General features: G+C 35.7%; 2 protein-coding genes across 2 annotated transcripts; both read left to right on the top strand.

Annotated features, from left to right (window-relative positions):
- The first annotated feature begins 764 nt into the window (after positions 1-764).
- LOC115239831 (translocating chain-associated membrane protein 1) lies at positions 765-4,356 on the top strand. The gene is made up of 7 exons (XM_029814616.1): positions 765-1,068; positions 1,611-1,787; positions 2,216-2,331; positions 2,443-2,655; positions 2,740-2,849; positions 2,928-3,215; positions 3,333-4,356. The coding sequence occupies exons 1-7, from the start codon at positions 937-939 to the stop codon at positions 3,428-3,430; spliced, it is 1,134 nt and encodes a 377-aa protein (XP_029670476.1). The 5' UTR covers positions 765-936; the 3' UTR covers positions 3,431-4,356.
- Positions 4,357-4,959: 603 nt separating this feature from the next.
- On the top strand, positions 4,960-9,813 carry LOC115239841. The gene is made up of 4 exons (XM_029814625.1): positions 4,960-5,379; positions 5,790-6,662; positions 6,761-6,892; positions 7,006-9,813. The coding sequence occupies exons 1-4, from the start codon at positions 5,037-5,039 to the stop codon at positions 8,298-8,300; spliced, it is 2,643 nt and encodes an 880-aa protein (XP_029670485.1). The 5' UTR covers positions 4,960-5,036; the 3' UTR covers positions 8,301-9,813.
- Positions 9,814-12,791: the final 2,978 nt, after the last annotated feature.

Below are 12,791 nucleotides of genomic sequence, written 5' to 3'. Positions count from 1 at the left end.
TTTAAAATAATTATTTAATATAAATATAAGTAATAAATTAATATAAATATATATATATATATACCAATGTAATATTTTTTTTCTCGAGTAACTGCATTTTTATTATTATCGACTATGTTTATTACTTTTTACTTTGGTCATTGTATTTCCTGAGAAAGCATTAGCGTACAGCGGATTTTTCAATCTATGTGAGTAGATATCTCTGTAAGGCTGGTTGTTTTTAACAATATCTCGTCAATGGCTATGATCATTATAATTAACAATTAATCAACTTTTGGTAAACAACGCATAATTGTATCGCTATGGTAGGCCTTTATCGAAACTCATATTTCTCGTGATTTACTAATTTATTATTTTTAATACGAATCAAAGCAACAAAAATTAAAATTATAAATTATGAGCGCAGCGCACATTAATACGTCGATTTTCAGTGTGCCGCTTATGATTTTCGAGCACAATTTTTCTTTTCGACTTTAACTTTTATTCATTTGCAATAATCCATCATTATACGCGCAAGATTTTCTTTTAGTTCGAATTCGCGTGAGGTATGCTGGGTAATGCGTCGCACTAGAAGTCAAACGAGCGTCCAGATCGTAATCATAATTCCTGCCTTTTTCCCGCAAATCTGTCCGTCTCGTTTTACAACTCCAATATATTCTGTCGAAATAAATACAATTTTTGCATTCTTGCGCGATGGCTAGGAATGAATTTCCCCTGAGATGTCCTGAACATACAATCGTCAATGCGACTTGCGCGGTGCCAACAGGTTAGAGGAGCGAGCGCCACATTGCTCAGCGTGTTGGCCACCGCGCGCGTGACGTTTCCACGGCGAAGCGGCGTGGCGTAGAGTGGCCCGGTTTCCGCGGCGAAGCCACCGAAGTCTGTTCTGTCGTGCCGCGTTCGCCGTGCAGTGAACATACGCTCGTCTGGGACAAAATGGTCGCGGTGAAGGGACGCAAGAGCTCCAACAAGAATCCGCCGATACTGAGCCATGAATTTGTCATACAAAACCATGCAGACATCGTCTCCTGCGTGGCTATGGTCTTCGTGATCGGCTTGATGGTGCAGGTCGGTTTCTGATCTGTCAATTTTCTTCGGACGTTTGCGTGGCTACCCCGATTCCCTCGAGTGAAACGATTTGGAAAATAACTGTATTTGCATGAATCGTTCACATTCAAGCTTTGTCTCTCTGTATCTTGCATTAGATTAGAAAAATTTCAAGAAGTTTGAGAAATAGGATGACCATATGTTAGATTGTTAATGTTAATTGGGACTGCTAGATACTTTAGTAAACATTTGTTTATAAGATTTGTGAAGACATTTTGTACTCCTAAATAGTATTCTAATTTATCATTCTTTAAATATCATTATAAAAAAAATATTGTGACATATATTCATATATATAAAGATTATTTAATATTACATTTATAACTGTATTATGTTATTAGACAAAATTACTTTGGAGATTCTATATTATTAATCTTGGAAAAAAAGATTATCAGTAAAATGTCTTATTAGAATGACTAAATTATTCTTACAGCTGTGCGTTTCTCCCTAGCTTTATTATTTTTGTTACATCAAATTTATCAAATATAATTATTTTCTTTCAGGTTACTTCGCCATGGGCATATTTGTTTATTGCTATTCATCATAATGTGACTAACACCACTGAAAATCCAACAGCATTGATAAAGTATGCTACAGGATGGAAAGACGCCTGCGCAGTATTCTTTTACTTCTTGATAACCATTATAATGCATGCAGTGCTTCAGGAATATATATTTGATGTAAGTAGTAATATATAAGATACCTGTCGAATATGAAATATACTGATTTATATTATAAAATGTTAAATATTTCAAAACGGTAAAATTCAATTAATTCTTGTATTTAGCTATCGTTTTTCTCGGTACATTATTATTAAGATGCTTGTCATTCTTGTCATTTGAGACACGATTAGATGAATTACTTAAACATTTAACAAGATGATATCAAATATTCGTGTCTTCTATCCTCTTCTAAAATATCTATAAAATTTTATTTTTATATTTTTTTGTTAACGCGGAAATCTATTCTATATATATTAAAATTATTATATTTTCCTATAGTTTTAATCACGTATTGTCGATTTTGAAAGTACCTGTCAAATATGAAATATACTGAGTATAAAAATGCATTAAAGTTTGTTACTGGAAAAATTTATTTTTCTTCACAGAAAATATCCAAACGTCTCCATCTCAGTAAAGTCAAACTCTCTAAATTTAACGAGTCCAGCCAATTGATAGTATTTTATACATTATCTGCATTATGGGCCATTGATATTATCATCAGGTAACATAGATTTTAATTATAAAGAGAAATCTTCATATTTTATAATTTTCAATTTTGGATAACAAATTCTTCAGACACAAATATATTAAAAGTGTAACGTTTTTCTTTTAGGGAAAATATGCTTTTGAACATATGGGCATTGTGGGAAGAATACCCAGCGCCAATGTCTTTCTCCTTGAAATTATTCTTTATTGGCCAGCTTGCTTATTGGTTACATTGTTATCCCGAGCTCTACTTCCAACGAGTCAAGAAAGAAGATATCCCACAACGTATTCTCCATGCAACTATTGGATTATTCTTTACATCTGCGGCTTATTTCTTTAAGTAATTATTATATAATAATGTCCTATGCATACTTTTTTCTTAAATTTTTTTCCCCAGTTTATAATAAATATTTATTTTTTGCAGTTTCCAACAATTAGCAGTAATTTTGTTGACTCTCCATTATGTGGCAGATGCCTTGTTACATGGAGCCAGATTGGTTCACTTTATTAGTCAAAAGGAGAAAAGAACGAAATGTAAGTTACCTTTGCCAACAGTTGAGTTATTGTGTTTATATAACATGAACTCTAAATATATTTATATGATGTTTACAGTATCATTCCTCATCGCTAATTCAACATATGCGTTCGCACGCCTTGCGACCATCGTACTTACGGTTGTTGTATTTTTGTACGGTTTGAGAAAGCTGGAGTTCAATTTCGACTATGACACCGGCAATTTCAATACTCCTGCCGTGCAATTCTCGGCGGTATCTATTATTTCGCTCTTCCAAGCTTACCTCCTGTACTATTTCATCGCGAAGCAAATTAAGCGCGCGCGTGAGAATGCTGCGCCCGTTGTCGTTAAAACCAAGCCGAAACAAAAGCTGAGAAAGCGAGAAGGTGAGGACGATTTCATTTTATTTAAATTTTTATTATTATTTTATGTTTTATTATTGATTTTATCTATGTGGAGTGTCAAAATTTATTTTTGGAATTAAGACATGCGTATATTTGCAGGTAAGAAATCCGCCTTATCCGAAGATGACGATCTTCCGGAGGTAGATCAGGCGACGAAGAAAAATCTAAGAAATCGTCCCTCAGCCAAAGCAAAATAGACGGATTAATAAGAGGTATCACCGATAAGGCTGATTGGATTTTACTCATTTGTATGTCATGAATATGTCAGAATGTGTGACGACTAGGACATGCAAAAATGCAATCGTTTCTCGTAATAAAGAAATGTGAAGCTTCCATAGTGCTACTATTTAAAATTATGTCATGCAGAGTGCAGAGATATCTGATACCAGGCTATGTACTCGATAAATATATAAACGTGAATTTTAAATATTTTATAAAAGTGGTTGTGTGCGTGATACTATGATAGGCGGATATTTTTGTTCTTTTTATTCGCAAATTTCTTTATGATGTTTTCGTTTTTATATGAATTGAAGATAAATGTTACATTCACATAAAATCATAGAAGATTGATATATATTTTGGTATGTTGTCTTTTTATGCGCGTTGCATGTTTGTGTATTTTCCAAGTACATCAACGCGCACTATTTATAAACCAATTAAGATAAATTTTTACAATTTCATCTGTTATTTAAAATTCTTAATAGGTTTTCTTTGTGCATTGCTTTTTTGGTAAGTTTAGAGTTAATCGATTAGAATAGACTTGTCCAAGTTTTCACTTTCGAATTTCGTTTTCTTCTCCATCTCTCTGAATGAAACGGAGAAGAAATAGAAGAGATAAAACATCCTGAGTTCCATTTAGATGATAAACTTGGACAAGTCTTACTGTTGTATTGGATTATTTCTAAACTAGAATGTGCAAATAATCGAATAGAAGTAAATTTATTATACTAGTAATAAGTTATAAGAAAGAAATACACATAGAAATATTGTATGAAATAATTTCTGGACCATAAGTCTTATAAGAATCATGTCATAGAAATATACATATCCTATTATGGAATTATATTGTTACATTTAAATACAAGTTTTATGACTATTTTTTAATACATATATCAATAAAAACAAATAATCTTATTATTTTAATATTGCATAATAAAAAAGATGATATTTCTTTAAAATTATTATAAAACAGAAAAGATAAGTGTAGAAAAAAGGAAACAACTTAGAAAAGCATTTTTCCATTCATATATATACCTTAATATGCATTTAGTCAAAATATACAACTAATATTTTGAAATTTATGTTAATTATCTTATTACATTAAATTTTATTTAATTTAAAAAATTATTCAAGATGTTAAATTTTTCAATTTTAATTCTCTATATGTATACGCGATAATAGCTATTCTTTTCATAAGAGAGAAAGAATGCAGAGGACATTCTCTTTCTCTCTCTTTCTCTGTTTTACCAGTCCGGATCCACGCGTTTCGCGACGCGCGGAACGACGGAATCGCGTATACACACAGACACACACTCGAAGACGAAGTGTCGTCGCGACGGTGACGACAGTGTAGTTGTTCCCATATTCTTTTCATAAGAGAGAAAGAATGCAGAGGACATTCTCTTTCTCTCTCTTTCTCTGTTTTACCAGTCCGGATCCACGCGTTTCGCGACGCGCGGAACGACGGAATCGTGTATACAATACACACAGACACACACTCGAAGACGAAGTGTCGTCGCGACGGTGACGACAGTGTAGTTGTTCCCAGTGCAGTAGCCGTAATCGCGGAGAAGATATGGAAAGATGTATCTGAAGCGTACGTCCAAGTTGTTGGATCTGTCGTCGCGGGCCACCGCGGAAGTGCATCTACGCGATCTTATGTGCCCGGTGTGCCGTGGGATATTAATCGAGCCAGTGACGCTGCCGTGCACACATAACCTCTGTCTGCGCTGTCTTAAGGGTACGTTCGAGCACAACAGTTTGAGCTGTCCCCTGTGCCGGGTCCGGGTGGGCTCGTGGCTACGTAACGCGACCAAGTCGGAGACCCTGGTGAACCACGGCCTCTGGGAACTCATCAGGGCCAAGTTCCCGAAGGAGGTCGAGAACAAGCATAATGGCGAGGAGGGGGATCTCAGCTTGGACGCTGGTAAGTGACGCACACGCTCATATACACACACACGAGCGCGCGCGCGCGTCACAGCAATAAACAAATATAACATAACCTATCGTTGCAGTGGCGGTGAGTTTCACTTGTATTTTCTACCGACACTTTGTATATTTTTCTTCGAAATGATTCGTACGGATTATGTAAGCTATTGGTGCCTTCGGCGTTATTATGTCTTTACATGTGTACGGTGTCACTTTCTTCAACTTTCTAAAACCTTGCTTTGTTTAATAAGAACAATAATAAGAGCGTTAACGACTGTAATTATTCTTTACCTATTTGTTGTTTGAATGTAAAGTGATTATAATTGCGAAATACGTGGCGCTTTTTATATCAAATAGGATGATCTTGTTACAAGTTATAAAGGAAGAGTATTTTCCTTTAACACACAGATTATGCAACAAAAAGAATACTCAGCGCAGCTGGAGAAATACACAGGGAATATGAGGCGCAACTTCAAATGGCCGAGGAAGAAATGCGTCGCCAGAGACAAGCCGAACAGATAGCCAGCGAGGCGTTGATACAGAAAATTCGGGTAGAAGAGCAACAACTATTGTTGGCTCAATTGGCACAGGATCAATTGCTAGCCAAGACCTTGGCAAAGCAGCAGGTTGTGAAGAAGCACAAGGAAGCTACAAAGTGTTACAATCAATGTTTAAACACATCGGTATCGAATTATGTTCTCGACGCGTCCAGGTTTAACACTAAGACTATGCTTGTAAATAATGTCGAAACGCCACAAACCGAAGCTGCACACTTGGAAAGCAGGCAGATGAGTCTTCCCGAGTCTGTCAGCGACAGCACAAAACCAAGACAAACGAATACGACACTGTTATCTAAAATCGAGACAATATGTTCCAATATATATGGCTCTAATGAGGCAAATGCATCCAGTATGCATAAAGTTTCACTTAAATATTGTTGTCAGAAACAAATACCAGTATATAATGCTGTCACAAAAACGTTAAAACATAAAACAGTATCCAAATTCACCCAACCTTGCACTTCGAATTATTCCACGGATCCCGGATGTTCCACATCCAAAGCTTATATGACGGAGACTAAAGAAGAGTTGCGCGTACCGAGCGATGTGGTGAACAGCAAAAAGAAGAGTTTAGGGATAGAGGTGTGTATGACGTTGGCTGATGATGACGAAAGAATAGGGAGTGCTGAGAGTTCGGGCAGTCATGACAGCATAAATCAGGAGATTCATCATTTCAAACCGATCAAGACGGTACCGAGAACGAAATTAAAAGTTTCTTCAGGTATATATCTATCAGAGAAAGAAAGAGAGAAAATGTAGTACCTATATTTTTTTAATGTGATAAATGTTTACATAGAAAACATCTTTTTTTGTTCCCAGATGGGAAACAGATAGATCCGAAATTGATTAGAGTGATTCCTGTTTTAAAGAAAACGTTTAATGCAGTGCCAAAACCTCCATCGCCGACACACATGAAACGTATAATTGGATGTTCTTGGAGCGCCTTCAGAGGTAAATTATAGGCGTTTACACGCGTAAAACGTTATTTATGCATGAACAATTACTTAATTAAGACTATGCAAATATGGGTTATTTAATTTAACCGTTTAATGATTCTATTACAGGTAGAATAAAACAGGACGCAAAACAAAAGCAAGCTGCGCACAATCTAGAGGAGACGCTAATCGATCAGCAACCGTCGACGTCCCTCGACCATTCTCAAACGGTTTCGAATAAGTCGATGACAAAACCTCAAACAAACGACGTTATCCGTCGACTTGATTTTGTGCCCGAACCATCATTCGACAGCAACAAAAATTATACGAAGAACGCAAACAAAATAGTTAATGGCCTTAAAACGAGCAAAAAGTTGGACGATGAATCAGACGCGAAAAAAACTCGTAAATCTTGGAGAACGCGCGTGAGAAATGGTATGATAGTAAAATCTAAGGGGAATAGAAATCTGCGGAGTAATAAGAGGGCAGCTGGACTCACTTTGAATGTGATAGACGAGGAAGAGGATGATCCGATGGATTCATTCGGCAAAGTAAGTCCGCAAAACGACGAGCAAGACAGCGATCGCGATGACGTAGCGGTCGAAAATATAGCGGAGCGGATTAAAAGAAGGAAAGAAAACATGGAAAAAGAAACGTCGAAACGAGAAATTGAATCCAATACATCTAAAAAAAGCAGAGCAGCAATGAAGAAGAAAACATTTTCTGAGAGGAGAGACGAGAGTTCCGCAACGGATCATGTTTCGTTCTCGACGGTCGAAGAAAGCGCGGAAGTGAATATCGAACATTCTGGGCCAAGAAGAACGAAGCGTAGGAAAATCAGCAGGACTTCTCAAAGCAATACGGAGGCTCTGGAGAGGATCGAGTTTTCTTCAGACACGAATGGTAAAGTGAATCTGAGGAAGTCTACGCGAAACTTGACGAAGGTCTCCAAGTCGAGCGATCACGTATCGGACGGGGCGCGCAACAAGAATAACAATAGGTTTAACTACGACTCGCCACCAGAGTCTTCTGACGAGACGGAGGAGTGCGTTCCGGAGAGCAACCACGTCGTCGGAACTTGCGTCAAGGAGCTGCCCTCGGACAAAGAAGCGATCGAGGAACAGCAACAGATCGAGCGATTGTTGCTGCAAGAGAAAGAGGATTTTGAATTGGCGCGCCGCTTACAGGCGCAGTTCGACGAGATGGAGCGAATAGCCGGACGTCCTAGACGTACGAGGAAGACTACCGAAAGCGAGAGAAGCATCGAGACTGACGCGACTGGAACTGTCTTCAAAACGAACGTCAAACGAAAACCGATCGTCGATTGTGCCGTGAGTACCGTAGTTAAGAGGAAACGCGGCAGACCACCGAAACGCATGAAAATCGCGACTGATGCGAGCGAAGATGAGACGCGTGCGCGATAATCGCACTTGATACGCGCAAAAAAATCCTCCGCACACAGCTGGATGTTCCTATAAGCCATATATAAAGGAAAATGGAGTTCGATTAAAACTTTTTGCGACTTTGTATAGTGTCTTACGTATTTTTAACGAGAGATCGTTTGCGTCATGTCGAATGCGTACCTGGATAACAATGCGAGAGTATAAATGCGCAGCGTATAAATGCAAATCTTTAAATTGTTACATTGTCGTTTTTTGGTGTCCACTCTATGGAACGTTAATACGCGCCTACGTGCCGTTTTTGTTCCTAATGTATCAATCGTGCACTTTTTTAAAATAAGGATAGAAAAAACGCGACTTATGCTCATATGCAATACATTTCCGGAATAATTGACCGAAATTTTAACAAGTTTTGTTCGATAGGATACTTCTGTGAAAAAGAATTCTGTTAACATTAAATTTACAGAAGCTTCCGGGACGCGTCTCGTATCTATTTTTATTAGTCCTCTTGACGAAATGAAATACCACATTATAATCAAAACGAAGAATGACAATATGCGAACGAGACATTGTTAAATTTGGTGACGAGAGCGAGAAGAATGAGGAATGCACGTCCGTAATTTCGACGATGATGAGATATGCGCACGAGATTAAAAAAGTGTAATTTTATACAGTGATTATAATTATTTTTTAAGAGAGCTTGTCCATTTAGGCTTAAGTCGCTACTCATTAGACACAGTCCATAACAATTATTATAGATATATGCAAGTTAATTAGCTTTTTTCTTGAAAGTTCGATTATATGCTGATATCTGGCTTCTTGGTAATTTTCTTCGTTTCCAAACAGAAAATAACCGCCAAAATCGCAGAGTGACAATCGCCGCGACGTGTATTGCTCAATTGAGGGCAAAGAAAGCGCTAGCTTTTATCATTACACGGTTTATAATGAAAACTTTCTATCGGAGTTGCTTTATCACGAGATAATACGTATTTATATATTTCTATATTTATCGTTCCCGTGGATACATAAATTAAAGTGAAGTCCGACTGAATCCACATTTCTTTCTTTATAGAACGAAGGGGACGGGAGGAATTATGTCAACTTTAATTATCTTTACCTAATGTTCACGCAAACTACTCTAATTAACATTTATATAACATTTGTTACATGACATTTGTATATCATTATCGAGAAAGGCAGATTCTCTGGCGAATATAATTGTGTATAACGTTAAAAGAGGAATTATATATGTTTGATAAGATGCGCTTGATATCGCAATTCTACTGTTAGCTTCGACGGCCTTGATTATCATACCGCAATTATCAAATAAATTGTTATATATTAAGCGTTATATTAAGAGATTTATGTAAATCTCGCGCGCGGACGGATTTTGCGTCAGGACTTGACGGATGCAGAGTTATCGAGAAATATAGTTCCTTCAACGGAGTTCCGTTTCCGATAGGCTAGAATTCTCTCTCGCCCGTACGTATTATCACCCTAATTACTATATATATTTATACTGTATATATATATATATATATATTTTACATACACATACATATGTACTTTTTTTAATGATTGGCTGATATATCGAATAATAAATTTGCGGGTCCTCGTTTTTTCGCGCCCTACTATTTGTGATACATAGTATTCAACATCCGAAAATCGTTCTTAATCTTCATCTTAATGCTGATAATTCTACGCGGCAGAGCCCGCACTCGTAAGAGCAACTCCTTCCGATAACGTGATTTAATGCATATGTTCTGGGGCGCGCCTCGTTTTTTTCGGACATTCGATAAACATATTGACTTTATTTCCAAAATTACTCCTATGAAATTCTCCGAACGGAATTAATCGGAAACATTTGTTATACACATTGTGGCTCGATTTAGACAAACAGAATCTTTTACATCTTTATTTAATTGTCGCGATAAAAGAGAGGTTCTTTGCTAAACGTGATTTTTAAATCATAATAGGTATTTTTATGTAATGATGACAACACAAGCGCAGATGATAGAAGGAAGCTATTCGGATACCTCTCTAATTATCTTAGACCTCGAAAGCGAAATGGTTTTAATTAGCTCGGATTTTTTTTTTCATAGAACAGTTAGAAAATAAAAAATGACGGTCTTTCATTTCGTGCTGCTCTATGACAAATCCGCGCGGAGCTTGCGAAACTCGAAGAGGCTTCCGAAAGTTTCCTTGTTAGCGCGGAATAAACCGGGAGCAACAAAGGAAACGCATAAAACGATTGCGGTGAGAGGATGCGTTTTTATCGCTCTCATCATCCTTCCATATATTCTTTTCTATTCGTGAGTTTATTTAATTGGAATATGTGTATTCGTTGTTAAAAAGATGTGCACGAAACATTCGTTATTCTCTGCTTGCCCAGAAACAGTCTTTCAATTATTTTTTTTTTTCTCTATGTAAATTTTAATTATAAATATGCACAGCGTATTTTGCATGAATACGTTTAATAATTAACATGTATAATACATATATGAATGATTGCGAGAAAGTGTAGTAACGCCGGTGGATATCGTTACAGAATCGCAGGACTATATTATAAACTAATCTAATGAGAATATATAATGTAAAAAAAAGGCGCATGGAATTTATATATGGAATTAAAGCTTAGAGAATGTATAGAGAAGATATTTAGATATAGAGAGCGACTTCTACAGGATAGTGTCGAATATTATTACGTATTGATAACAAATAAGTAGAGAGCATCGAGAGATTAAAGCAAGCGTATTCTATAACTCCGGACGAAACGGAGATACTCATTATGGATTTTTAGGAAGAGTCATTTTTATATTATACCACACATATATGGTTTCGCGATAGAAGATGTAGCAAGAGCAACGGGAAGCTTTCGCAAAATCGCGGTCGCACTATCCGTTCTTCTTGATACGTTTTATATGTGAAAATAAATAAATAGAGGACTGTAATTATTCTAAGAGTTATCTCTCTTCCTCTCTCTTGTGTCTATTTACGATAAGCCGAAAGATCTTCCGCTTTTGCGTAAAAAAAAAAAGTGGAAAGTATTATTGATTATGATTTATCATAAAGTCTTCTAAAGTAGTAATCTTTTTTCGTTAAATAATAAAAAAAAAAACTTTACATAAGTGCAATAAAAGTTTTTAAATAGGATATATTTATTAATAGTGTTTCTTTTTTAAATTAAAATTTCTTATAAGATGACAAGAGATTTAATAATTTTTCGTTACGGTGTGAAAAAAACGGAAAAAAATTTTTTACATTAATATTATCTTTGCAGAAATTAAAGGCATATAATATGACTCGAGTTTCTGCGAAAATTGTGATTATATATATAATAATTTTCGCTTGTCTTGTATTCCATGAAAAATTGTTATGCTATGATAATTCGGTCAAGGATATCATTGAGATAAATCCTTTCTTATGCAACGAGTCGTGTCGAGTTATAAGAATAGCATTGTAACAATGAAGAAAATCTTTGTCTATCCATGATACATGAAATTAAGCATACGGATATTCTGCAAGTTACGCAATATTCGAGGCAACTATGCGGTATTGTATTTTTAAAAATTTGATATTTATTTTTGTTATTAATATTTCCCATTAGAATTTCAATTTTTGTGAGAGTAAAATATTATCTCGCCATTGTCTCTTCAAACATAAAACTTATGATAAATAGATTTGGTACCAAATATATTTTTGATAATAGAAACAAGCAACTTGAGAATCCAAATATGTGAGATATATTTTTCTCGTGTACAGTATTTCTTATGACATTTTTTTAGAAAGGATCATGTCTCACGACTTTTGATAATGTGAAGCTTTACCCTCTATTTATAAAATCAGAAAAAAAAACAGAAACTGAAGAGGAAGAAGATAATTCTACTGTGTGACTGATCTAGTAGCAAATGATAATTTCATTATCTCTTCCACCGATGAAAGAAAAAAAGAACTTTTATGAGACATGATCGCCCGAAAGAAACAGAAAGGTATGTAACTTGCTCGTAATCATTGACGAGAGCAACAATTGCGACAGCTTGTGCTAACTCTCGTTGCGTCATCGTGAAATAGCAAACTAATGTATACTTTCTGTGTCCCACCTTATTTTTCCATAAACTTCATAGCGTCTGGTACCTTCGTGCGAGATTATGCAGTCTCTGAAAATAATTGCGTAAGTCTATTATTGTTCTCGTAACTTGATTATGTTCCTCCTAGACACGCCCACTAATTAGCGAATGAACGATTATATCGCGGAGTTTATCATCATTTTATCTGTCTCATGTGACATCTTGAGACTACTCTGTTACAAACTTGTTTACTTTGAAATGACATTTTGTATTTATTCCCAAAATACAATATACACGTAACGGCGACAGATACATAGAAAATATTAATTCGCGAATTTATATTAATTTATATGCTATTGCTATATTTATATTGCCATTGATTTTTATTTTACGTATGTAATCAATATATTATTAATTGCGAATATATTTTGAAAAATTCATTATGCAA

This window comes from Formica exsecta, unplaced genomic scaffold (assembly GCF_003651465.1).
Source record: "Formica exsecta isolate Colony F162 unplaced genomic scaffold, ASM365146v1 scaffold395, whole genome shotgun sequence".
In the NCBI taxonomy this organism is placed as follows: Eukaryota; Metazoa; Arthropoda; class Insecta; order Hymenoptera; family Formicidae; genus Formica; species Formica exsecta.
The sequence above is the reverse complement of the archived record's forward strand: the minus strand, read 5'-3'. Positions and strand labels throughout refer to the sequence as shown.